We start from the raw sequence: 27,707 nt of genomic DNA on the forward strand, positions 1-27,707 counted from the left end.
TCATGGCCGTCGCATGTGTGTTCTTTGATGGCGTACAAGGCTTGCCTTAAGATCAAAGCTCTTGCTACACACAGTGCAGTGATAAAGCCTCTGTCCTGTGTGTGTGACTTGATGGCGTACAAGGGTCCCCTTCTGAGAAAATCTCTTGGAACACACAGTGCAGTGATAAGGCCTCTCTCCTGTGTGTACGCTTTGATGCTGTACAAGGGTCTCCTTCCGAGAAAACCTCTTGGAACACACAGTGCAGAGATAAGGCTTCTCTCCTGTGTGTATGCTTTGATGCCGTACAAGGTCTGCGTTGAGAGTAAAGCCCTTGGAACACACAGTGCAGTGATAAGGCCTCTCTCCTGTGTGTACGCTTTGATGCTGTACAAGGCTTGCCTTCCGAGAAAACCTTTTGGAACACACAGTGCAGTGATAAGGCCTCTCTCCTGTGTGTACGCTTTGATGCTGTACAAGGCTCGCCTTCCAAGAAAACCTTTTGGAGCACACATTGCAGAGATAAGGCCTCTCTCCTGTGTGTAAGCTTTGATGTCGTACAAGGGTCCCCTTTCGAGAAAACCTCTTCTCACACACAGTGCAGTGATAAGGCCTCTCTCCTGTGTGAGTTCTTTGATGTTTTAGAAGATTTCCCTTCTGAGTAAAGCTTTTCTCACAGATATTGCAGTGAAAGGGCCGCTCTCCCTTGTGAGTTTTTTCATGTGTTGCCTTATCAGCAAACCTCATTTCATGCTCAGTGTAGGGATACCGATCTTTGTGTGTTTGTTTGTGCAGTAAAAGACGCGTCTTTCCAGTAAATGTCTTCTTACACTCAGCACAGACATACGCTCTTAGGCCGGTGCCTATTCTTTTCTGCCTTGCAAGTGGTGTTTTATTGTTACAATTCTCCGTCCTGTGTATTCCTTGGTGTTTTCTTTCATTCATTTTATAAGCAAAATTCTTCCTTCCTGCAGAAGCTTTACGTTTCTCTTTCCCATTCATACTTTCTGTCGTCGGCTGCTGTGCTGCAGAATGAAATGAACACTGAGAATTATACATGGGAAATATTTCTTGAAAGAAATGCACGGTTATAATATGAGAAAGGTGGACAGTAATATCTAGGAAGGAAGGAAAATGTTACTACCTGTAAACAATCATTTGTTGCTTGTAGTTCTACAGTTCACATGTGGTGATCTCTCATGGGTTGGGTTCTGACTACTAAAAATAATTAATTTAAGATTGAGTTTTGATCTGGAGAACAACTCGTAATCCCATACCAGAAAGGCATAATGCATCAGCTTGCAGACTCCAATTAAAATCATTGTGCTGTTTTCTCCATCGGAGTACAACTGCTTATATGTGTAAAATAAAAAAAATAAACTGCTTTATCTGAGCAACCTATATACTTTCCAACCATTCAGCAAGTGGGTGATGCATGTGAGCCTGCAACATGACAAGCTGACAGTATTTGCAAGTGAGTAACATTTTCCATTTGCAGCAAGCCGTGGCACATCACAGGTTGTGCAATAACTTAAAAGAATCGGTAAGGTCCAGAATGCCGCAGCCAGGCTCATTCTGGAGAATCCACGCCACAAACATATGACCCAACACCTACAAAGAGTCCACTTGCTCCCTGTCGAGAAGAGGATCACCTTCAAACTCCTCACCCACACCTACAAATCCCTCAACAACATCAGACCCACATACCTCAACAACCGAATATGTTTCCACGTACCCAAGAGGAACCTCTCCTCCACGGACCTTGCGGGTGAGTAGCGCACTCTATAAACCGCTGATTGATTGATTGAAATGAAAGAATACCTAATTGACTTACTAATATGCTTAGAACAATTAAACACTTCTGGGTATCTTCCTTGCATTGATGTCACCAGAGAAATATTTTATGAAAGGATGCACAGAACCACATGTTTCTGCTTTACAAATATTTACTAGAGCTATGTTGGGTAGAAAAGCCATGGATGCATCTTTATCACACGTGGACTCAGCCTGTGGTATTTCTATGTGGTGTCTCCGCTAGGCCTGGGCGGTAAATTCAGTTCCACTTGCGGCAGTTGTCGAATTGTCAAAACTTCCGCGATCCGCAACTTCGCAGAATTTTTTGCTTGTTCGCGCTTTCAAAATGTGTGTTTGCAAGATATTTCCCCCCCGAGCACGCAAACAGCGTTCGCGAACAGGAAAAAAGCATTGTGTACGGGAAGTAGAAGCAATTCTGTGTTTTCGCAGAATTCTGCGTGCTCACGGAGATTTTTTTCGCTGAGCTTTGCGTAATATGACTACGCAAATTTCGCCCACCCCATGTCTCCGCACGAGTAGAAAACCATATGCCAAATTGTGCCGGTGCAAAAACCAGTCTTATTTTTCATACCTTTTCAATTCTGATAATGTAGAGCATGAGTGCATGTTTAACACTGGATGCATATTCAACTTTGTCTTTGTAAACTTGCAGGAACTGTTCATCTACTTATGGGGCGTGCCGTTTGCTAACTGTTTGAGGAAGTGACTGCTACTAGGTGGACAACTATCCCCATTAAGGCTTGCAGTCATGTAGTGGCTTAAAAGGTGGACTTGTTACTCATAAGACAGCATTAAAATCTTAACTGGATGTCAGGGGTGCTCTGGTGGGATAACCATTCTCAACTCTCCCATGAACATTTTCACAAGAGTTTTTTTAAAAGTATTCAAACGTTAGTGTAGGCTAGGCCAGCTTCTTTATGTATGTATCTATATGTTATTTCTATACTGCAAACTTAGACTAAAGCTAGAGCTAAGGATGAGCATAAATTATTTTTAAAGAAGGGAGTCCTCAACTCTTTCCTACACGGGAGCAATGTCGGGCGGTCCTGATGGATACAGGGATGTTGTTCCAGATCATGAGTTCATAGATGGAAAAGGCCTGCTAACTTGTTGTTTTGTTACAGTTCTAAGTCTGCAGTCTGATGGAGTTCTCCAACCTGACATTTGTTGCCCTTGAATATAAGAGCTGAACTTAAGGACAACGAGAATGATGAGCAAGTGATAAGAAAGAGGTAAAAGCTACAAAAGAGGAAATTCAAAAGGGAAAAGCAAGACTACTGTCCTGGAAGAGTCTTAAACTTTGTAAAATGATACGAATAAGTAAGGAGAGCGGTCAAAATTACATTGACACAAAGACGAGGAATCAAGCTCAGAAGGTGACTCAGACGACTCTGCTAGCAACTACCTAGAAAAAAAACCTACTTGCCCCTTTTTTCACTGAGTACGGGTTACTGAGACAAGGACGGACAATGGAATATTATAAAAAAGGAAAAACAAAAGCAAGAGCCACAAACAGAGGAAGAGAAAGACAGGAAAGAGCAAATGGAAGACAAAAAGATAACTCACCCCTTAGGAAGAGAAAGGTGATAGAGCAAGGCGAGATATGAATTAAATCTCCATTATTAACTCATCACAACATTAACTGACAATGGATGAATTAAATATCCAGAACCTTGGCTTATATTTCTGCCCCAGTAGGGACTTAGATTACAGTTCATGTAGAATTGACATATTTCCATTTATAAGATTTCAACATAAAATCAGACCCAAGCCAATGAACATGAGAATGGGGGGCCCAATTCAGAAAACATGACTTGTGTTCAAGATACGCTGATACTTCATGACATTGGTTGGTCTGGATGATGGAAATATATATGCAACGAAAGAGCGGGAAGCGTTGCTTGGAAAGAGGGCACAGATAGATCGGGGAAGCCTAACTCGCTTCAAACAGCAAGCTACATATAACTCCTCCTTGCCTCATGATAATCTGGATGTCTTTAGTGACTCGGTCGCCAAAGACTTGTTCAAATAAATTGTTCACCAGTCAAGGCAAGAAGGGAAGAATCAGATCCAACTTGAGTAACGGACAAAGGGAGGCCATTAACACATTACGTAATGACAACATAAGTACCAATGTCATCCGATAAGGGCAAGAATGTGGTTTTAATGATTGTTTGCAATTATGAACTAAAGGCTTTTCAATAATTATTAAATTCGGATTGTTGTGAAAAGGGAATGGCAACATTTTCATTTGTGTAAAACACTACCCTCTACTGTACCATGCTTTTACCTTCTAACAAATGTATGCAAGAACAAGGGGGGCGTTTAGCGCCCTCCAACAATCGCTTACTGGAAAACACAGCAATAAACTAAAACCATTTATTGCTGATTCTTGTGGAGAGCCTCCCATCATATTGTATAGATGGAGAGAATTTCCCAGCACAAAAGATATACACAGGAGACAATAATATTTGACAAATACCTAGGATGTGATCTTGCTAACTATGCATACAACACACGCAAGGTCTACGAGCCTATGAACACGCTTTTTGCAATAGACCAATATCTCCATATGACTATACATGGATGCTTAGGACCATGACTGTTGCCTAAATAACAATATTTTCATATTTAACTATAGGTATTACAGATAAATCTCAGGAACAGCAACGGGCACCTTCTCTCCCAACTATGCAAATGTAGTTGTGGTATGGTGGAAGGAACAGGTGTGTCGTGTAGTTCCCACTAATCCGAAGGACCTGCGCGTTTGTTGGACAAAATAAACTTTGGATGAGGTGCCTAGACTGCTGCTAGAGTGGAGGGACGCAACTCCTCCCACCTACAGCTTCACTTCCGGGGCACGGCTCACATATAACAATGTGCATCCGGCCGCGCAGCGGACGAGAGCAGCGGGCGCGACGATGGCGCGCCAAAGTTAAGCCTGTCTGCGCCCGTCCGCGGCCCAGTGCCCTACCCCCTGCTCAATCCTCCGCGGTCCCTATAGTCTATGACGGACGCTACCTGTGGGAATTACGTCCAGCGGTTGCGGATTGTTGCAGGCACACTTTGTAGGTAATCTCGTCCACCAAGTGCCCCCATTGTTCCTTTAAAGCTAAGAGAGAGCTAGCATGTAAGGCAGGGGTAAGTAGTTTCCACGGGGCCCTACTGAATTGCAGATCACTCCCTAAACATGGTTTGCAAATTTGGGATCTTCTTTTAGAGGAGAAGTTGGACATACTCTTCCTGACAGAAACGTGGTTGGGGGCGGACTCAGACCCTGAGGTCATTGAGGCATTACCGCCGGGTTATAGCATGGCCAGGGTGGATAGACCCTCAGGAAGAGGTGGGGGGATTGCAGTGATCACTAAAGCGCCTCTTGTGTGCTCTTTTGAATCTCTAGGGATAGAGAATTGTGAGGCCGGCAGGTTTGGACTACAAATTGGCCCTCAGGGTCATATATCGGGTATCCTTCTTTACAGACCACCGGGGAGTTTAGGCAATTTTAGACAAAGTCTGCAAGAATGTGTAGCACATATGGCGCTTTGGCGTAGTAAGTTTATGCTACTGGGAGATATGAATATTCACTTTGAGGATGCACGACTGAAAGAGGCTGTAGAGATTAAACTGGAATTACAGGATAACTATTTAGAGCTGCTAAATCACACCCCCACCCATACGCATGGCCATTTATTGGATCCAGTGTTTGCCAGCTGGGATGGTATAATGATGAGAGCCCCAAGTCCGCTCCCTTGGACTGACCACTTTCTGATTCCTTTTGATATCTGTATCACTGAGGCTGAAGATATCCTGAGGGGGGGGGGGGGGGGGGTGATAACACCTATCCCCACCGAAAGTGGAAGAACTTCTCCCAGTCTATATTTAATGAGAAGCTACGCATTGGGGGATGCCGGGAGGAGCGGATAGTGAAAGCTCCAATTTAAATCTGGAAGCCCGTATCCTTGAAACCCTGAATGCAGTAGCGCCATTGTATACCGCTAAGCAAGGGAAGAGAGCTAGAAAATCTGCCCCATGGTATACGTCGACCTGCAGTCACTCAGGTCGGAGTGTAAGAAGCTGGAAAGAAGCTGGCGGAGGGACTTTGACACTCTTAAAAAGAATGAGTATAGATTTGCCCAGAGGGGCTATCAAAGAAAGGTGAGAGAAGCAAAGGCCCTTCATTACAAAACTAGAATCAGTGAGAGCTTTTTAAAATTTATAAAGGAGATCTCAGCGGTTTCCAGCTCCAATGCGCCTGAGTCGGACTCTATCATGGAATGTAACAGAGTGGCAGAATTCTTTGCTAGTAAGGTGCGTAAAATTTATAGCTCCTTCTCCAGCTGTCCTGCAAGTGGGGAGGCCTTTGTAGAAATGAGGGAGGCTGACTCTGACAGAAGGCTGGAGTGCTTCACAGTACCTACATCTAAGGAGCTTGTAAGAACATGCCTTAGGGTGAAGTCAGGATCTCCTCGTGATCCAGCACCCCCTAGAGTGGTGGGAGAGAGCTTAGAGGTTTTAGAACCATACATTCGCCATGTCCTTAACTTCATTTAGCACCCAGATCCTTCCGCTGAGCTGGAAGAAGGTGTAGCATTGTAGTAAAGCAAAGGGAGACGATGGTGATATCCAAGAGTTTATTATGTACAGTATCATAAGATAGTCACTGCACACGACACCAGCCACTGGTCGCCAGTCCGATCGCGGCGCCTCAGGTCACCGTTCTAACCACGGCGCTCACCCTGGAACCTTCGCAGCAGTGACATTCTAAGTGATGTCACTACGGAGTGTTCCAGGGTGCGTGAAGGGCAGAGGTCAAGGTGGAAGATACCACAGAAGGCTATCGTTCTACCGATAAGGAAAAAGGCCAACATAAGCCTTGCTGTTTTAGACAATCTGAGACAGATTTCCTTGCTGCCATATACCGCGAAGGTAGCTGAAAAAATAGTGAACTCACAATTGATGGCGTTTGTTGAGGAGGCCAAACTCCTTCATCCTTCCCAGTCGGGTGTCGGGCAGGATATTCGACCGAAACTGCCTTACTGCGTGCCACAGAGACGCTACGGCAGGGCGCTGACGCAGGTCACACCATGGCACTGGTCTTGCTTGACCTAAGTGCAGCGTTCGACACTGTAGCACATATCACCTTGCTACAGTGCCTGAACAGGGGAGGTGTGACGGGTCAGGCGCTCAGCTGGTTAAAATCCTTCCTGACTGGGAGAAGTTTCCAGGTCCAGAGAGGCCCGTTTCAATCTGTGGAAATGGCACTGGAACAGGGGGTGCCGCAGGGCTCGGCCTTGAACCCTACCTTATTTAACTTATACATGGCCCCCTTAGCAGCTGTGGTTCAATCGTTTGGTGTAGAGATAGTATCCTACGCCGACGATACTCAACTGCTGCTCACCCTCTCCCAGGCACCGTCAGGTGGAGCCGACAACTTTAGAGCATGTATGCAGGCCTTAGCAGTGTGGATGGATAACCACTGCCTAAAGCTGAACGGCTCAAAGACGGAGGTGCTGGTGGTCGGTGGTGATCAACTCAAATGGACGTGCGACTGGTGGCCAAGCTGTCTGGGTACAGTGCCTACCCAGTGTACGGAAGCGAAAAACCTTGGGATTTGGGTAGATCCCACACTTTCCTATGAGGCACATATTGGGTGGTTGGTGGGGGAAGTGTTTTGGGGTGCTTAAGATCCTGAATAAAACCTTGGACCTGCTCCCCTTGGAGGCTAGACGCACGATGACCCAGGCCCTGGTTACATCCCGGCTTGATTACGGGAATGTCCTCCTCTTAGGAGTTTCCAGCAAAAGTATAGGTCGGCTTCAGGTATTACAAAACGCAGTGGCACGTCTAGTGCTTAGACTACCTAAGAGAGTGACATCCAGAGTCGCATTGGCGACCCTCCACTGGCTTCCAGTAAAGGAAAGGATACTGTTTAAGGCCCTCCTGACATGTCACCCTATCCTATGGCAGAAGGCTCCCCCATACCTTACTGATTTGATCACTAGGTATGAGCCGAGGAGAGCGCTGCGGTCTTGCGGAATGGGTATGTTGGTGACCCACCGTTTTAAGAGGGCTAAAATGGGAGGTCGCTCTTTTAGAGTGATGGCCGCCACAAGCTGGAATAAACTCCCGCTCAGTCTTCGCCTCCAACAATCGGAAACTAAGTTTCGGTGTATGTTAAAAACTCACCTGTTCCAAAGGTGAGTTCGATGCTGGTCTCTGATGTGGGTCAGTCAAAGTGCCTGGCTAGTATTGCTCTGGCAGCGCGGGGACACGCCGAGATGGCGCAGCCATAGCACTTTACAAATATTTTTATTATTATTATTATTATTATTATTAGACTGGCTCCGGGCACCTCCGCAGGATGAGTTGACTTAGAGACCAGCTAGCTCACAGTGCCACCAGAAGCCTCCATAACCTTACCAGTAAGCGAATGGTTTCTGGCAACCTCTGAACGTGACAACCCTGACCCCTCAGGGATCGTGGAAACAGAACAGAACCTTTCTCTCAGTCACTCAAGCTTACTTGCTCTCAGAGAAATATACAAAGAAAACACAGTGGGAGGTTTTCAATATATTTATTGAGCCAACGTTATTCTTGTATAGAATACATAAGCTGCAATAATCAGAAGATTGAAGCAGTTGAAAGTGATTACAAACACGTAAATAGTGGATATAGTTCTACCATGGTGCTAAAACACTGTATATATGCAGGCATATAAGCAAGGCAGTAATCAGGCGTACTCCTACTATGCACTCCCTACTCTGCGTGTACCTAGAGTGTGTGTGGGTGTGAAGCCAAGAATCCCGCCTAGGGACGATCCCACCCCATTACCTGACAGGAAAGAATGCAGGCCCCGTATTGATTACAAACTGAACTCCCCCTCACGGAGATGCCAGCCCGCTGCATAGTGAAGTCTCAGCCTGCACAGACCCTGGGTGTCAGCTGTAGCGCCTCCTCTACTAATCGATTGGGATGCTCATTATTTATAATAGAAACCATCTTTCTGATGTACGTATAGATTAGTCTATGTTCTAGATATGTAGATAGCCCTGTCACCCCGTGGATGAAGATACGACATTTGTACATAGTGCGTCAAGAGGCCTTGTACTTAGTGTTCGAGGCATCGTGATAATGTTGTGCGAAGCTAGATGTGTAAACAAAGTAATTTCAGAGAAACTAATCCAACATTGTCGTGCATGCAAATATGTGCAAAAGGTCACAGCAGAAATGTTACTGTAAAAAATAGGACAATATATGAAATGAGCCACTTTGCTATATGGGCCTAGACCGGGCACATAACGGGTGGTCTGGACATCACAAAATGAAAACATGACAAACCATACGCTGATTTGGATCGGGGATATAGATGACCTTTCCCTGCTGTGGGACGGAAGTAGGGAAATGTCTAAAAGATTAATCCAGAGACAGAAACTGATCTCAACCTAAAATTCACTCAGGGGATCAGAATTAAATCTATAAATGAGAACCCACAACATGAATAAACTACTTTCAAATCAGAGACACCAAAGGAGGGACCTGATAGTACAGTAAGGTTCATGACTACAAACAATACGAGGTACACAGCAGCAAGACAAATTCTAAACATTGGAAAATATTAAAAGCTGATTAGGTGATTGGACACGATATTACCTCACATCCCTCCATTACGTATCGTAAAGCCCTATCCTTAAAGGACAAACAAGCCCATAGCTATATAGATAGTCCAATGAAAGAAAGGGGCCATCTAACCTAAAAGGTTTCAGAAAATGAGGGAAATGTATGGCTTGCAAATCTGGTGTCAAAATAAAGGAGGTTATTCTGCATAACAGGAAGAAAAAGCAATCAATTCATAACCTGTAGCACAGATTTCTGGGTATATATACGTGAAAGAATGTACACACAGAAAACAATATGTGGCCAACTGGATGTTCCCCATTGGCAAGTGATGGAGCACATGAGAGGCATCAAACACGCGACTTAAATTCACCAGCGTCTGGAGATTTTGTAAAATGCCACGATAGCATTGTAGACTCGCTCATTTTCCTTGGCCTTATATCAGAGGAGGTGATCAAGAGAAGAAATTGAAAAGAATCGATTTAAGATATAATACAGAGCTTGGTACCGAGGAAGCCAAGGGCCTGAATAAAGATCAGGAATTACACGGGCACATAGGATGCTTACTGATGTCGAATCTGCACACTTCCCCACTACTGACACTCTCTGGAACACATGTTAAAAAAAGCCATCATTTCCTTGCAAGATTAAAAATATAGAATTTCTTTACATTTCTCAGTGCTCTACTTAGGGTAAGGGGGGTATACCTCATAATCATACTAGATTGATAATGCTCACCAAGAAGGCGCAAGAAGTTGGACTTAAAATCAGTGATACCACTGCGATCCCCTGCGGCTACAAAATCACCCGTAAATACAGCGTCGACCGACCAGGAGAAGGCAAAGCCATCATCCTCAAGAACACCCACCAACTGACCATTTACTCGAATGACTCAACGACGGGGCTACTGTTAGAGAAGTGTGTCAGCGCTGGGGGAAAATCACTGTCCCTGCCACTGGGAAAGTCCAAAACTGCAACGCCCACGCAGCGCCCGGTCTCTCCCTGCCGTCGGCGCTCCTTCAACACCAGCGCAACAGCAGAGGAGGGGAGATCGGGGGGCACGGAGAGACTTCATCTCCCAAGTGCCCTTGCGCTGTGCAGCTGACGCCGGGGGATGACGCGCCAGGAGGCGCCTTAAAATCATCACTGACCTCCGCTTCGCGAGAGCGTGCGGGAGCTGCGCCGGGCAAAGCCCGGGCAAAGGGCGGGCCCTAATCTACAAGACCCCCAGCAGCCACCCGACCTTCAACAAAGCCATCGTAGACCTCATCGCACCCCAAGTTCTAGCATCCACAGATTACATCCTATTCGGAGACCTCCACTTCCATTTGGACAACCCCAGTGACCAAAACACTGACTACCTACTGCAGAGCCTCGCCAACATCGGACTCAAGCAGCTAGTCACCACATCAACCCATACAGCCAGACACACGCTAGACCTCATCTTCTCCGTCAGTGGGAACATTACCTACAGCCACACCACCGAACTCCTCTGGACCAACCCGCACTGTGTGCACTTAGCCATTCCCACCGTTCACCACCACCCTCACCACCCCCTCCGCCCCATCTGTTGTAGCTGAAACAAGGCCACCGAAGAACTTCTCGTCAACTTTCTCAGCATGACCGCACCACCAGCAGACGCCAACACCGCAGCACACAACCGTCATCAATGGATCTCCAACTGAGCCGACACACCAGCACCCCTAAATAAGACACCAGGCAAGCAAAACTTCAAGAAAGCCAGCTGGTTCACTTCAGCCCTCCACAAGTCCAAACGTAACAGCAGACAACTTGAGAAGAGATAGAGGCACAACAAAATCCCAGAAACCCAAGCAAACCACTGTCAACGCACACCACCTTCTCCTTAAAACCACAAAGAAAACGGCCATCAAAGACAGAATCAACACCTACGCACACAACAGCACAGAAGTCTTTGCCATCGTCAAGGAGTTCGCCAAGCCCAACAGCGAGACCACAGACTTCCCACCCTCCCTAAGACCTCTGCAACAAACTCAGCACATTCTTCACCACACGTTCAGACATAACTACGACAGCTTTGACACCCAAGACCCTGCTACAATGCCTGCCACCATCGCACACAACAAAGCCTTACCCCCAACATATCATGCTCAACTGGACTCCACTCACCACAGATGACACACTCAAGACCATGAAGAGCATCCATTCCAGAGCCCCACCGGTTCCTTGCCCGTATTACATCTTCTATTGAGCAGCGGCAGCACCATCAACTGCGCCATCAAAACTGCCACCTTCCCTGCCGCCTGAAAACACGCCAAGATCAACCCCCCTGCTGAGGAAGCTGTTTGCCGACCCGACAGACCTAAAGTACCTCAGACCTGTCTCCCTCGTCCCATCCCTTGCCAAGGTCATCAAAGAGGCCCTCAACGCCCAACTCTCCAAGTTCATCGAAGCGAACCATGTCCTGAACAACTCCCAATCCGGCTTCCAAAGCAATTATAGCACCGAGCTTGGACTCCTCGCCGCCATCGACGACATCCACTCCCTCCTTGACTGGGGAGGAATTGCCACTATCATCCTACTGGACCTCTAGGCCACCTTCGACAACATCACCACCGCACCTAGTCACAAGCTTCCAGTACACTGGTATCCACGACAAATGCAGCCACAAGCTACAATGCACAGAAACCAGTAGGGACTCAAAAAGGCAATAACTTATTCACCAGACGTGACACTGACTGAGTTCAAGGCCGGGGTCTACGCGACCCACTGCGCACCAGATACCTGACAGTGAAAGGGGACACAGCACGCAGCTTCTCGAAGAAGCGGAGACGGTGACAGGCGGACTCCCAGGGACCAAAAGTCTTGGCTGAAGGGGTCCGCAGTGTGCACCCACAATGATTCGGGCACTCTCGGACAGGCGGGCTCTTACCGGCAGCATCACGTGGCTGCGGCCGCCCGGGCTGGTGGTGGCAATGACTCTCGTCTTGCAGCTCCGTGGTGGGCTCACAGCGGCAGCAGCTCTCTCAATCCTCGACAATGGTGAGCAAGATGCGGGCACACAGCGACGGCAGCTCTCTCGTATCTGCGGTGGCCCACAGGACAAATCACGATGATGCAAAGTTGGCAAAGGTGAGGGCACTCAGCGGCAGCAGCTCTCTTAGCTGCGGCGGCCCACAGGACAGATCCCAATGATGCAAAGCTGGCAAAAGTGCGGGCACTCAGCGGCAGCAGCTCTCTCTTAGCTGCGGCGGCACACAGGACGAATCACGGTGATACAAAGTTGGCAAAGGTGCGGGAACTCAGCGGCAGCAGCTCTCTCTTAGCTACGGAGGCCCACAGGACGAATCACGGTGATACAAAGTTGGCAAAGGTGCGGGCACTCAGCGGCAGCAGCTCTCTCATAGCTACGGCGGCCCACAGGATGAAGGATGGTATCGACCAGGCTGACACAACAGTGGGCACTCAGCGGGTACAGCCCTCTGTTAGCGGCCCACACATATTCAGCGAAGGTTCCAAAGGTTCATATTCAGGCAGACTCTCAGCGGCGACAGCTCTCTCTTAGCTGCAGCGGCCCACGCAGATTTAGCAAAGGTTCCGGAGGTTCAAATTCAGGCGGGCTCTCAGCAGCGGCATCGCTCTCTTAGCTGCGGCGACCCACACGGATTCAGAGAAGGTTCCGGAGGTTCAAATTTAGGCGGGCTCTCAGCAGCGGCAACTCTCTCTTAGCTGCAGCAGCCCACACAGATTCAGCGAAGGTTCCCAGTCCGCGTTCCTCACATTAGAACTAGAGACTCCGGATTGCTCGACGGTGGTGTGAGAGGGAAGGGCGAAAGAAGAAGCAATTAGGCCGAATTCGTGGATCAATGGTGCCAGGCTTTTACTTACAATGAACAGTTTCTTTTCTGATTTCTTCTGGATATCCTGAAGATTGGTGCAATGACAACTCCTAGGGTACTCCCTTTCAAGGTCCCTGGGATGTTTTCAGGAACGCTTCTCTCTCAACTGATGGCTTTGATGTGGTCACGCACCCCGGCAGCCTCAGGAAAAGAAAACAAAGAGAAGTGGCGTAAGATGCCTGGTTTTAGCAGACTTGGAAATTTGTTTTGTCTTGGTTGTAATAGGGATTCCCAATTGGAGGACTCATGTCCGGTTCCTCCAATTGGAACTCCAACCTATGAACTCTACGTGAAGCATGGCGTGGGTCCTATCACGTACAATGAAGTATGGGTCCGATATACTAGGAAAGACGGTGTCCTAAAAGGGCCCCAATATGGTAGTTTTGACACAGAAATTTCATATAATCTAGAGGTTAGACTTTTTAAGAAGAAAGCCCGACCGGCGATGTTTGACTCTTTCCGCCTATGGCGAAAGGAAGCCAAACAGAAAGAAATTAAATTAGCAAAGAGGAATAAAAGAGAAAAGGGTATCTCGATAATGCAAGCTGCTACACAGTTTAAAGATAACGAAGAAGAGCAGGTGAGTGAACAATTGCACAGGCAACGTAAAATGGCGATTGATAAATGCTACCCAGTTTTGCCGCTTCTTCAGCAAGATGCAGCAAAAGAACTTGAAAAAGATCCTTTAATGTCACACTTATTGAGTTCGCACCCCCTTATGCGCAAAGTGCTACAGCTCCTCCGCAACCTTTAGTTGTGCAACCCCCAATTGTTGTGCCTCAAGTTCTTCCACAGTCGCCAGCTCCTCTCCAGTTGGCCCCTACTCCTCTGGTTCAGCCTTCTCAAGGGCCACTGACTTCGCTACCTGCTCCGCTACTTGCTCCACCTTTAACTCCTGCAACTTTTCCACCTGTTCTTGCTACCTCCCCTACTACTGCTCCTACGTTGACCTTTTCTCAGTCTGCTCTATCTCCCGTCTTGTCGACTTCTCCTTCTGTTCGACAGAGAATGACAAACACTGTTACTAGTCTTTTCACTCCTTTCTTTGGGTCGCATAGTGCGACCCCTGAATCGGAGGGTAAACAGTTGCGTAGCCAACTGCCTGATTCGCGAGAAAAATGAAATATTGGACCGCCTGGCACGTAAATGGGCCACTCGTCCTTTAAGATCTGATGTGGAATCTGTTACGGATGTCTTCCATCAATGGGAAGCACCAAAGCAGAGATATGTTTTCGATAAGGTGTGTACTTTCCTTCGTGAGGAATGGGAAGATGATGATGTGGGACAGGCTCCTTGCGAGTTGTTCATTATACAGTCTGAGTTTGCAAAGGGAACTATTGTGGGTTCTGATGTTGAGAAAGCAGTTGCAACGTTGTCGTCGTTTAGGAGTGAGCCCCCTTCTCAGTCGTTATTTGAGCCTGATCCATCGGTTATAAAGAAGACGCACAAATATTCGATGAGAGAAGTTCCTCCGGTATGGAGAGACGCGGTACCTGCTGGTGCGGGTAATAATCCGCCAGCTGTGCCGGCTCATTTTCAGCGTGTTTGGGTACATGTTCCATGGAAAAGAGCCGAAGTATTGGCTCTTAAACAGACCTTACCTGACCCTCGTAAAAATCCTGCAGGGTACTATAAGGAATTATCTCAGACTGCAGACTCATGTATTATGAATCTAGCTGATATAGACATGTTGTTTGGAAATGTTGTTCCGCAGCCTTTGTGGGGTTTGATTCGCCATACTGACCACGCGCACGAATTAGGTGACACATGGACTAATATTAGCGCTGCGAATGACAGACAAATTGGGGGTGCTAAACCTGAGCCTTTAGTAGCAGAACTTCCTGGTAGAATTTTTAATTATATGAAGACTTTGATGCCTGCTATGCGAGTGAATTGGGACAAATTATCTGCGTGTAAGCAGAAGAAAGATGAAACCGTGTCTGCTTTCTTCAGTAGGTTTGAAGAGACGTTTATCGACCACAGTGGTCAAGATATGAGTACAGAAGGTGGTCAACGGTTGTTCGTCGACAAGTTTGTGCACAATTTGCTTCCCGAGCTGTGTAAGAAATTGAAAGATTCAGAGAGTTCTTGGGCAGTTTCCTCCTCAGCACAGATATTGGCTACTGCACAGTACTACGAAAATAGGGATAAAGATGAGAAGGATAGAGTAGACAAGAAAACTAAAGAATTGAAGACGAAGGTTCTTTTACAGCAAGCGTATCCGCCTCGTGGTGGTCAGCGTGACTATCAGCAACCTTAGCAGTTTCAGAGGAACTCGCAAAGGTTTGAGTATCCTCAACAACGTGCTCTGGTAGGCCCCAATCAATGTTCATATTGTAAGGAAGAGGGTCATTTCAAGTATAGTTGCCCTATTTTGTTACAGGGTATGAATGGTGCTTCTGGTGCAAGAGGTCGAGGTGTTCAACAAGCTCCCAGAGGTAGAGGACGTGGAAATTTCCCCCAGAACGCGCGTCCCTTTCCGCCTCAAAATTCAATGAATAGTTTTGATCAGCAGAATAACGTGTCCGGTAGGACGAGTCAATACTATGCTGATGACTACTATGCAGAGGTTGAGAACATGGAAGGTGATGATTGCTAGGACAGCCTTAGACAAAGAGAGGGAGTTGTTTCAGTTCCATTAGATCAGAGTGGACCTTATGTTGAGGTAATTACATCAGGTGTGTCAGAGCCTTTTCTGTTGGATACTGGTGCTACAAAGAGTTCTATTATGCACTCTAAACTCCCTGGCGCACCTTTGTCTGGCGAGACGAATGTTTCAATAGGTTTTTCTGGCGCCCCGGTTCGAAACCCGATCTCTAGTCCTATGTCCCTTTCTGTTGGACCTTGTGAATTCGAAGCACCCCTTATTCTGACGACAGGTTGTGGTGAGAATTTGTTAGGATTGGATCTGTTGAAGAGATTGTATGCAACATTGTATTGTTCTCCTTCGGGAGTACAACTTACACTGGGTAAGAAAGTGGTCTCCCCGATGTGTTTGTCGAAGGATAAACTTCCGACAGAATTGTCTTTACTTCCGGATATTCTTTGGGCTACTGGTCCTAATGATGTGGGTCTTTTGGAAATACCGCCATATGTAGTGACATTGAAAGCCAATGTTAAAATGCCACGCATTCCCCAATACAAGATCTCTAGTGAAGGTGAAAAACCGTTGCTAGCGATCATTTATGATCTGATTGAAAAAGATGTAATTGAAGAAACTAGAGGTAATGTTTGCATTAGTCCTGTTCTACCTGTTTTGAAGCGCACTGACCCCTCTCAGCCACCTGTTTACAGGTTTGTGATTGATCTTAGAGAGGTGAATAAAATCGTTGTGCCACAATTTCCAGTTGTTCCTGATATCACTGCCCTATTGACTATGATTCCAGCTTCCGTAACTTGGTTCTCGGTGATTGACTTGAAGAATGCTTTCTTCAGCATCCCGATTGGTGAAGAGAGCAGGGATATTTTCGGCTTCTGTTTAGGAGGTCGAAGCTTCCGGTTCAAACGCGCTCCCCAAGGCTACTGTGAAAGTCCATCAATATATAGTCTGGCTTTAAGAACACAGCTTGATACGATTGTTTTACCTGATGGCGCTACCCTTATTCAGTACGTTGACGATTTATTAGTCGTTGCAGATACTGAAGAAATTTGTAAAGAAGCCACCTTGTCGTTGTTGCGTCATTTGTCTGATTTGCATCACAAAGTGTCTCTCTCGAAATTGCAATATTGTCGACAAGAAGTGACCTACTTAGGTCATCTCTTATCGAAGGAGGGAAGGAAACTGACCCCAGAAAGAATTCAGGCAATTGCAAAATTGAGCGTGCCAAGGACACAGAGAGAAGTGCGTGCTTTCTTGGGTATTACATCATATTGCAGACAATTGATACCGAATTTTTCTTTATTGGCCAAACCTTTGGTAGCATTGACTTGTAAAGGGGGGCATTCCCAGCAGCCCCGGGTCCTGGCGCGCTCGTGACGCTCCCGCTGCGCCTGGAGGCGCCTCAAGAACGCGGAGCGCCCAGCGGGCCTGGGGGCATTTCCAAACATACCTGCAGCGGTGGGGAGCCGTGAGGGGAACGGCCAAGCAATCCCTTCTCCTTTACAGCCGTGAGGGCAACGGCAACCGCAACGGTGAGACAGGGACTCTCCTGGCCAAGTCGGGCAGTTGAAAACTACACTTCCCAGCAGCCCCGGGTCCTGGCGCGCTCGTGACGCTCCCGCTGCGCCTGGAGGCGCCTCAAGAACGCGGAGCACCTCCCGCCACGCGGGACGCGCGCGGGTCGGCGCCGGGCTAAGCCCGGGCAAAGGGCGGGCCCTCTGTGGCCCTCCGTGGACCGAAGGGGACAGGACAGGCCTCCCCCCTTGTCATTTCTGCTAAAGGAGGTACAGTGTACACACACTTATTTGACTTTTCTGTAACACTACTATCTCTACTCTGATCATGCCCTGTAAGGGGGAAACAAGCCCAGCTGCGCAGGGGTGCCCAGGTCAAGTGGTGCAAATGTACCAAACGATTAGCACAAGCTCACTGCCTACTGTTCATGTGATAGACATAAACTGTCCTTGTTACTCTCCATCTAGTACGCTATCTCCTCCACTAATCTCCCCAAGAATGCATAACCTGTCCCTGTGGGATGAACTAAACAGTCTATGCAAAACAAAGTATGTCAGTGTGGATTCACCCTCTCTCGCCAAAGGCACCTGTACTACAAGTACTAAAGGCAGTACACAGGAATCCTCCTTTTTATTGAACAAATCCAACACACAAGCCTTAGTACTTTCACGGCAATTACCCGTCAAAAGAAAGCATGATGAGGAAAATGCCGAAGGGAATCAATCCAAACTCCATAAACCACCTGTAAGCCCCGCACTGTCTGTTCACAATCCCCCTATCACCATGGAGACTGATGTCAAACTGGATGAACCAATATCTTATTCCCAGATTCCTCTACTGACTCAGATTGAACAACTTGTTAAAACCATCATTTCCCCACTAACAGAAAAAATCAACGCCATAGGGGAAAGGCTCTCGGGTCTAGAGAATAAAATCACGGCTATCCTGAAACCCATCAATAATTCAGTAACATCGAACCGACCCCAGCCATCTACTACTTTCCCAACAGCTAAGCCAACTCCCAACCACAAAAGCGTTCAAGTCACTCTACAATCCCCTAAAATCCCAGATTCGACCACTTCCAAAGCTCCCTTCAAATCTGTTATATCAAGGCCCTTAGAGGTTAAAACAGTACGCAAAGTACCACACATACACCTCCCGCCAGAAGCCGCGCCATATGTGTCCGTCCTCTCAGGAGTTCCAGCACTTGCGATGGGAAAAGCTGAAAGACAGCAGGACCTATTGAACAAAATTATATTCTGGATGGGAAGAAATAGACCCCTACCACCGGACAAAGATGGCGGAATCTTGAGTGTGAGAAGGGTGGGCTGGTTGGGCCCACTACCAAAAAACATTTCAGGGGACTTGGTACTGGTTAGATTCAGGAACCGGAACATCGCTCCATACTTAAGATCTTGTCCGCCCCAAGAAGGGGATGGCCCAATACACATTTAGGATCTACTTGACTTTTATCCCTGTATGCAAAATATCCCCCGGTTAGGACCAACAATAGCCTACCACCACCCGTTGGGTGGGGGAGTCCAGGTACCCAGTGGTATTAGTTTCTCTGTTTCCAACAGATTTGATCCATTGTACAACTGTTGCAACTCTTGAATCTACTCACCTTAAAGGACAAACCCGTGTATCTTTACTCCTGATAGGGATAAACCCCTTCAATAACATGTCACACCACTGAACTTTGAAGTTGGGGATATGTCTTTTTTTTTAAGTTACGTTATTCTTGAATGTACATATTTATTTTTAATGACTGTCTTTTTCTTTGTACGCTTTTATGATTTTAAAAAACAAAATCGAATAAAGCATTTTCGTATTTCATATTCGACTTGTAAAGATACACCGAATCCCGTTCCGTGGTCTGAAGATTGTCAGAATTGCGGGAGGCATTGTGTTCGGCTCCTGTGTTGGGTACCCCCGACTACAGTAAGCCCTTTACACTGTATGTCCATGAGAAAGAAGGATGCGCATTGTCAGTGCTGACACAGTCCTTTGGGGACAAGCAACATCCATGTGCATATTTCTCGTCGACTTTGGATCAGGTAGCTAGAGCATTGCCGAGTTGCTTGAGAGCCACGGCGGCAGCAGCTGTTTCTATTCGACAGTCTGCTGGTTTGGTAATGAATAACATATTGATTGTAATGATCCCACATGCAGTGGTCACTTTGCTAAAGAGGACCAAGAGACAGCACTTAACTAGTGCTCGATTGTCCGGATATGAGTTGACACTGTTAGCAAGTCATGTGCACATAAAGAGGTGCAACACGTTGAACCCAGCTACGTTGTTGCCGGTTGTAGCAGAAACAGATGTTTCTGAACAACAGGATTGTTTTCACAGGACAGAAGAAGAAGCGAAAGGGAGAGTAGATCTCAAAGACACTCCTCTTGTGAAGTGTGATGGTACCTTATGGGTGGATGGTTCGTGCTCCAAGCTTCCGAATGGTCATACGACTGCGGCATATGCTGTTACGACTTTGCATACAATTGTTGAAACTGCACGTATCCCACATAATTCAGCTCAAGCAGTAGAGTCGATTGCACTTACGAGAGCATGTGTGTTATCAAAAGGAATGAAAGTGACCATATATACTGACAGCCAGCATTTGGTGTGGCTCATAGTTTTGGGCGCTTGTAGAAAGAGCGTGGGTTCCTGACTTCGCATGGAGCCAAGATTCAGCATGGTCAGTTGGTGAATGAGCTTCTTGAGTCACTTACTTTGCCACTACAAGTCGCGATTGTAAAATGCAGTGCACACAAGAAGGTTACTGACGATGTTGGTCGTGGTAATGTGTTTGCAGACGAGGTTGCGAAAGAAACGGCAAAAGATGTGATGAATCGAATGTATGTTGCGGGTCCAGCAAGATGGGTTGGTGACGTTGGAATGTGTGAAGATACGATAGAGAGTGTGAAGTCGATTCAAGCTGAAGCTACAGAGAAAGAGTTGAGTGTGTGGAGAGAGAGTATGGGTAAATTGGATGCGAATGGTTGTTGGATTGAGTTGTCAGAGCATCAAAGATGGTTGTTACCCGATGCGTACGTGCTTGCAGTGGTTACGATGGCGCATGGAATGGCTCACATCAGTGTGAAAGGGATTTTTTAAGTTGTTGGCTCCAGTATGGCAAAACGCTGGAATTCCTAAGTGTGCAGAGAATGTGGTCAAGAATTGCATGGTGTGTCTGAAATACAATCCTGGTAGGGGTACCCCAACTCCAGCTGGTCATTTTGCTCCTCCTACGTACCCGTTCGAGGTTTTGCAGCTAGATTTCATCCACATGGAAAGGTGCAACAACTTGAAATACGTACTCGTGGTTGTTTGTGCCTTTTCAAGATGGGTAGAATCATATGCCTTAAAAGACAACACTGTTTTATCCACAGCTAAAGCCCTTGTCAAAGAATTTTTCCCGAGATTTGGTTTGCCGAGAATGGTCTGGAGTGATAATGGGAGTGAATTTGTGGGACGAGTGATGAAGAAAGTATGTGAGGGGCTAGGGATCCACCAAAAATTCCACGCTGAAAATCACCCCCAATCAGCTGGACTAGTAGAGTGCTACAATGGCACTCTAAAACTGAAACTGGCCAAAATACAAGCAAGCTCTGGTCTTAAATGGCCTGATGCTTTGCCTTTAGCACTTTTATCCACAAGAATGACTGTGCATTCACGAGTGGGTCTTAGTCCATATGAGATCGTATTCGGTCGCCCGGCCAACATATGGGGAGTGCCGAGGCCGACGAAATACAGCGAGATTGAACACCCTGTACTGCTTGATTATTTGTATGATTTGACGGCTACATTTCGTGTTTTACATCAACAGGTTCACAATACTCTGCCTCAGGCTTCTACAGATCCAGGCCACATCATCGATCCTGGCTCATGGGTTTTAGTGAAAAACTTCCAGCAGACAAAGAATGACCAGCCCCGTTGGACCGGCCCCTATCTAGTCCTGCTATCAACGAGATCCGCAGTACGAGTGCAAGGAAAGAAGAACTGGATCCACGGCGTACACTGCAAGAGGGTCCCTCTGCCATACGACCGGTGGGTCCGGGAGGGTATCGCTGACTCTGAGACTGAGACTGTGCCTCGTTTTCTGCCTTTTAGCGATGCATGTGTAAAAGGGACAAGTTCTGAACATGAAAACGACGATCTTTTGCAAAAAACTGTGCCACCGTCAAATCGATTGGACACTACAGAGCCTGAACTTTTGTTCCAAGACCAGACACTATCTGGAAAAAGCCGGTATAACCTGAGGCCGAGAACTATGGACAAATAAAATTCCTTTTCTTTGCTATTTTTGAAAATGCAGCTCGCTCTCCTCCGAGGAACTACTTTGATTTTTGTTTTTCGAACCGCCATCCGGGTTCAGCTGTAGGGTCGTGGCTGCCCAAGTCTTTGGGGTGCAGCCGAAGACGTTAAGTCGACGGTTCTGGTTGGTCTAAGGGAGTTGCCCTGGACTGACAGAAGCATTCCTTAGCATAGAACACCCTACCACCGCGAGCAGCAATTAGAGAGGATGGAGTTTTTCGAGATGGAGAGACCTGCTAAAGAGATGAACTTTAAAGCCAAAATGTGTATAATGATGACCAAGAAACGTTTTTTGATATTGTGCCTTTTTATGTTGCTCAGCCTAATGATGTTTTTAATGGGATATGTGATATTCTCCCTTCAAGTGACATTTGCACCCACTGCACAGCCTATACCTTCTTCTACTGTTTCCTCACATTCTTTTCACCCCCTGCCTGAACACGAGTCCGCTAGAAGATTAGAGTTCGTTTATAACTCCTACGTTCAGCTCTTACACCAACACCAATTAGTAGTGAACACGACTAACTGTTGGGTGTGCGGTCTTATGCCTCATACCACTGATAAAGGTATCCCTTACCCGATCCTGCCATTCAGCCATAATGGTTCTGTGTGGGCATACAGAACGATGTTCATCTATGCTCGTGAAGTCCACCCCCTACGTTCTATAAAAGACAATCCAAAGAATAGTGCTCTAGTCAAGGGTATAGTAGATATGATTAGAGGAGCTACTTCCTACGAGACTATCCCGAGAGATGAGACACTAGCATATATTGGATGGAATGGAACCGGATATGGAGTTAGTCTGAGTGAGAACCAGCGAGCAAAAGGATCCTCCCCGATTTGGGTTGTACTCTCTGCAGGGTAATGGCAAGAATCCGAGAGCTCAGCTAGGGAAGAGTATCTGCACTGAGACGTATGTTTTTGCGTCCCGGACTTCCCCATCGTTTTTAGCAGCCAAGGGTACCTACTTTGTCTGTTACGATAGAGCGTACACATGGTTGCCCCCTGACTTCTCGGGCACATGTTTCGTTTCATTCCTGTTGCCTCCCACCTACACAGCTGCGGCAGATTACCACAAGACAAGGGTAGTTAGAGGTGTCTTCAGCAAGGAAGACACTGCAGAACAAGAACTGGGAGATTTCTTGAAGGGTTTTCTGCCGTTTTGGGGACCTATGGTTAACAGCAGGAACATAAGGCAATTGACAAGGGTGGTTGAGTCCACTGTAGTTGAAACTGCCGGTGCCCTTAGTAACTTGACTGCTGAGCTCCAGTCGGACCGTCTTATGACTCTTCAGAACAGAGTTTCGTTAGATGTCATACTCGCAGACCGAGGTGGGGTATGTATTGATCCAATCCAGTTGCTGCGTTTTCATTCCGGATAACGCTCCGACAGTGTACCAGGCTATTTCCAGACTGCACAAGATCTCTGAGTCCATTCATGTGGATAAAGGAGATTGGTCATTGATGGGATGGTTCTGGGAGCTGTTATCTGCCTGGGGATGGAAGATTCTAATGGTCATTGGGATAATCTTAGCCATTCTTTTCCTGTTCTGTCTGTGCGTACAGTGTGCTCCTACTATATGTGGCCTCTGTGCTACGTCGTGTATAAGGAGACCTGTATCGAGGGACAAGCTAAGTAATAGGATGATGCTACAGCAACATCTCAATGAATTTATGAATATCGACCTGGACTCAGATTAGCGTGAGTATAGGTTATTGCCTATGTAAGGGCAAAAGGAGGGTCTGTGGTTCCTTGGATTCTGGACCCATGTAATAAACATGTTCGTATCAGGACGATTTTAGTATCAATAGACCGAGAATGACGAGTATACTATATACGAGTATTTCCGTCATGTTAGAGTGACGTGATCACCCTGAAATCACAGATTCCGTCTTGAACCCTCGGGTTCCATTTGGTGCATGGCAGCCATTTTGTGGTTGCCCTCACATAGGCCGATGACTAAGGCAAAAACAAGTCTTAGAGACACGTACACCTTTGCTGACTTTTGTGTGACCCGGGCAAGCTGACTCCACTGCCCGGAGCCAAACCTGTTCGGCCAGTTCCTTTCCCAGTGGCCGATCGAGATTGAGATCAAGGCACAACCTACCATAAACCCTTTATTGCACACAACTATGTCTAATCTTACACACACCTGTCTCTGCTCTTTGCTTTATGACCTGGTTTACGATGAGGAGGTTCCCATTTTTATTAGGGGCCCGACCATCTATCTGATGAAGACTGCCGGGTTTTTGCCAAGTCATTCTTGGTGGGCTGGACTATGAAATGTGGGCTTGTCATGCAATACTTTTGTCGTATACACATGGGATTAGTTTATTGTAAATAAAGAATTTTTGCCTGAAGCACAATATTTAGTATAAAAGGAGTAACTTGCTTTGTAAAGTTGAGCAGTCTCCTGAGAATATACACTGTGTTGTACTTCTAAGACATCTGTTACTGGCTGCAGCCAATACAATTAATCTTTGAAGTCACCAAGAAGACTCTGCGTTTCTGTAGTCTGAGACAGAAGAACTCAAAGTCTTTGGGTGTTTCCCCTGGCACCGCTGGGTTCTTAAAAACCCAGTACTTCACTATCCTGAAGAATTTAGTTGTGCCTTACAAGGCCAATAGAGCCTTGCGCTCAGATCAGAAACATTTGCTCAAAATTCCTAAAGTTAAAAAGGCACGAACGGGAGGGAGAAGATTCTCAGTGAACACAGCGATTCTTTGGAACGCACTCCCCGTGAGTTAGCGATCGGAGACTTGTCTTCTCCGGTTTCGCAAACTCCTCAAAACGCACCTCTTTCCTAACTGATGCCTCTGACTACGCTTGACTGCTACCTTTCTGTTGTTCTGGAACAAGCGATGGGATGCTCTAGGGTAACTACGCGCTATACAAAATTCGAAATAATAATAATATTATATGAGATAAAGTACCACCTGGCGCACATTATAAGATTACTGCAAGTCACCCCGGCGTCCCATAACCTTATAAATTACCTCTGCCTTCGACCTCGTTCCTCTATATAGTTATGGAACTCCTCACTGACATGCAATATCCTTATCATGTGTGGCTGGAGGTACTTTATCCCTAAAATATTTTCACTGAATAAGATAAAAGTGAAATTATAGTTGGTTTTGTTATAACACCTTAATGGATCTTTAAAAAGTTAAAAATTACTTCGCTTAATAAACAAGGGTAAAGTGCATTTATAGTTAAAACTTAAAACTCATCAAACCACTACAATATGCAAGTTCTAGTTAGAACCACAATCCATAACTCGCACTACGGGTGTGCAAACCCTAACTCATGATGCGATGACATTTTACATACTTAAAGAGTTTGCTAAAGGCAGGATGCTGCTGTAGGGAGATCATTGCTACTTTTGTCTGAGCATAAAACAATTCATAGCACACTTGGGACTGAGCTGGAGGTTGGGAGGGTGAACTCACCAGTGACACATAAATCACTTTGTGTATCTGTCTATCATGGGGTGGTGTGCACTCCTGGAGAACCCTGCAGTGATAAGAACATCCCTGGTCGGCCCTGCTGTTGAGGCCGAATACAGGCTAGCATTTTTATGTCAGGAACTGGAGACGACTGCGTGTTACCCAATGTAACTGTGCAACAGGAAACAGTTCCCTCTCTAGACTGCGCATGTCTGCTATTCTCAATAAACACCACATCACTTGCATCCGACTATTACGTGTGATTCCGGCCAGTAATTCCTCCCATGAATAGCACTATTTCCAGTTCCTCAGCCTGGAATGGGGACGAACAAGGAAGGACGGGAGCTACTGGCCTCCTTGTCTCATGCAGAGTCCCATAACCAGGCCTGTTCCTGCACAGGAAGGATGCAGTCCTGTGTGGAACCAGAGAAGAGTGCAGGGACACACCTGAACCTTGGGTACTCGTACTCTGGGGGTCGGTATCTCTCAGGTGGTTCCACCCAAACCATATTAATCCCCTCGGAGACTTACTAAAACCTGCCCATATGCATTCTAAAGAGGTTACATGTGTTAGTGCACTCCATGTGTCCATTTATAGCGAAACACATACCTGGGGTGGCTTTGGACGGCAATAAATCTGACTGTGTTGGTCCTGTCTCCATTGAGTCTCAGGGGGCATCTTCATCTGCAGTAAGTGTGTCCAGTTCTAGGCATGATGGAGGCACAGGCTGACCCCGCTCTTCAGGACAGAGCAGTTCTGCCTTGCAGTTCTGATGTTGATGCTGTGATTCAGGGTGCAGTGGTTCGAGTATGTAGTTCTGATCTGAGCCCTGTGCATCAGTACAGGCTGGTTCTAGCTTGCAGTTCTGATTTGAATCCTGCTCCTCTGGGTGTAGTGGTTCCACCGTGTTTTTCTGATCTGTTTTTTGTGCTTCAGGAAGCGCCGATTCTCTCTTTCGATCCAGTGCAGCAGTGTGCAGTGGTTCCACCGTGTTGGTCTGATCTGAACCCGGTGCATCTGCACAGGTCTGTTCTAGCTTGTGTTTCTGATCTGGTTCCTGTGCTTCAGGGCGCATGGATTCTAGCTCGTAGTTCACGTTTGGATCCAGCGTATAAGGAAGTTCCTGCTCAAAGCATAGGTGTTCCTGTAGGCACTGGGTTTGTTGTGACCCCAACTCATCAAAGGACAACAGACCAGACTCTAAGTGTTCGTCTGATGACATCCCATCAGGTGACACGGGTTGTAGGCTGCGGTTCTCCTGGGGATCTTGGCAATCAGAACACATCAATTCTTCCTTCAAGGGATCATCGGGACTGTTCCCATTTGGGAGCGCAGGTTGTATACAGTGATTTTGCTGTGGCTCGTGTCCATCAGGAAATACTGGGTGTGGGCAGAGGTTCTGTTGCTGGTCCCAGCAATTAGTAGACAATGGGGATGGTTCTTGCTTCAGGGGCCCATCTGGTTTTCTCTCTTCTGGGAACGCTGACTGTACGCTCTGGTCTTGCTCTGATGCCGGGCCAAGAACAAATTCTGAGGGAAGATACAGGTTTGCCTCCAATGATCTGCCTGGAGGATCTGTCTGAGGGCACCGGGATAGAGGACAATCCTGCTGTACTCCATTTCCATCTGGAAACCCAGGTTGCATGCACTGGTCTCGCTGCGACTTGTGTACATCTGGAAACCCACGTTGCATGCACTGGTCTCTCTGCGACTCGTGTACATCTGGAAACCCAGGATGCATGCACTGTTCCTGCTGCGACTCGTGTACATCTGGAAACCCTGGCTGCATGCACTGGTCCTGCTGTGACTCGTGTACATCTGGAAACCCTGGCTGCATGCACTGATCCTGCTGTGACTCGTGTACATCTTGAAACCTAGGCTGCATGTGCTGGTGTTGCTTCGACTCGTGTACATCTGAAAAACCAGGCTGCATGCGTTGATCTAGCTTCGACTCATGTACATCTGGAAACCCAGGTTGCAAGCACTGGTCCTCCCGTGGGTCACGTCGATCTGGAAACACTGGCTGTAGACAAAGGTTTGGCTCATATGGACGCACTTTAACATCAGACGGAGAAGAGAGCGTACAGTCCTGCTTTGGTGCATGCCCATCAGAAAACACTGTCTGAAGACACAAGCTCGGTTCCCCTGACCTGTCCAGTTGAGGTGTCACAGGAGACCGGCTAACAGTACAATCTCTAATGCTCGCTGGACAGACCTTCTCCAAAGACACCGTACCATTATCTAGGTAACATTGATCCTTTTCTATCCAGATATTCTTAATCAGCCCAGCGACTCTAGAAGGTACGTCTTCCACAGTATTTATCAAGTTATCCAGTTTGGCTTCCAACTCCTCCAGCATGGATAGAAGGATAATGTGGGACAGGTTCTCTGACAGCAGTTCCAGGGCCTGGTCCCTCTGAGCATCATTTTGAGATCCTGAAGTTGAGACGTCATGGAGAGGTAAAGATGGGACTGTGGCTCTTACGGATTCACGTGAACATTGCGCTGTCACTTTCTTTCCTGGAGCCCGTCTTCTGCCCATT

At 46.9% G+C, this 27,707-nt stretch overlaps 1 protein-coding gene across 1 annotated transcript; it reads right to left on the bottom strand.

Annotated features, from left to right (window-relative positions):
* Positions 1-27,706, bottom strand: LOC147665772 (uncharacterized). Its single transcript, XM_086949496.1, is given in 3 exon segments — positions 1-226; positions 479-1,004; positions 25,774-27,706. Coding segments are annotated over 3 exon segments (2,685 nt in total).
* Position 27,707: the final 1 nt, after the last annotated feature.

The sequence above is a fragment of the Lissotriton vulgaris genome, unplaced genomic scaffold (genome assembly GCF_964263255.1).
Source record: "Lissotriton vulgaris unplaced genomic scaffold, aLisVul1.2 SCAFFOLD_4384, whole genome shotgun sequence".
NCBI lineage: Eukaryota > Metazoa > Chordata > Amphibia > Caudata > Salamandridae > Lissotriton > Lissotriton vulgaris.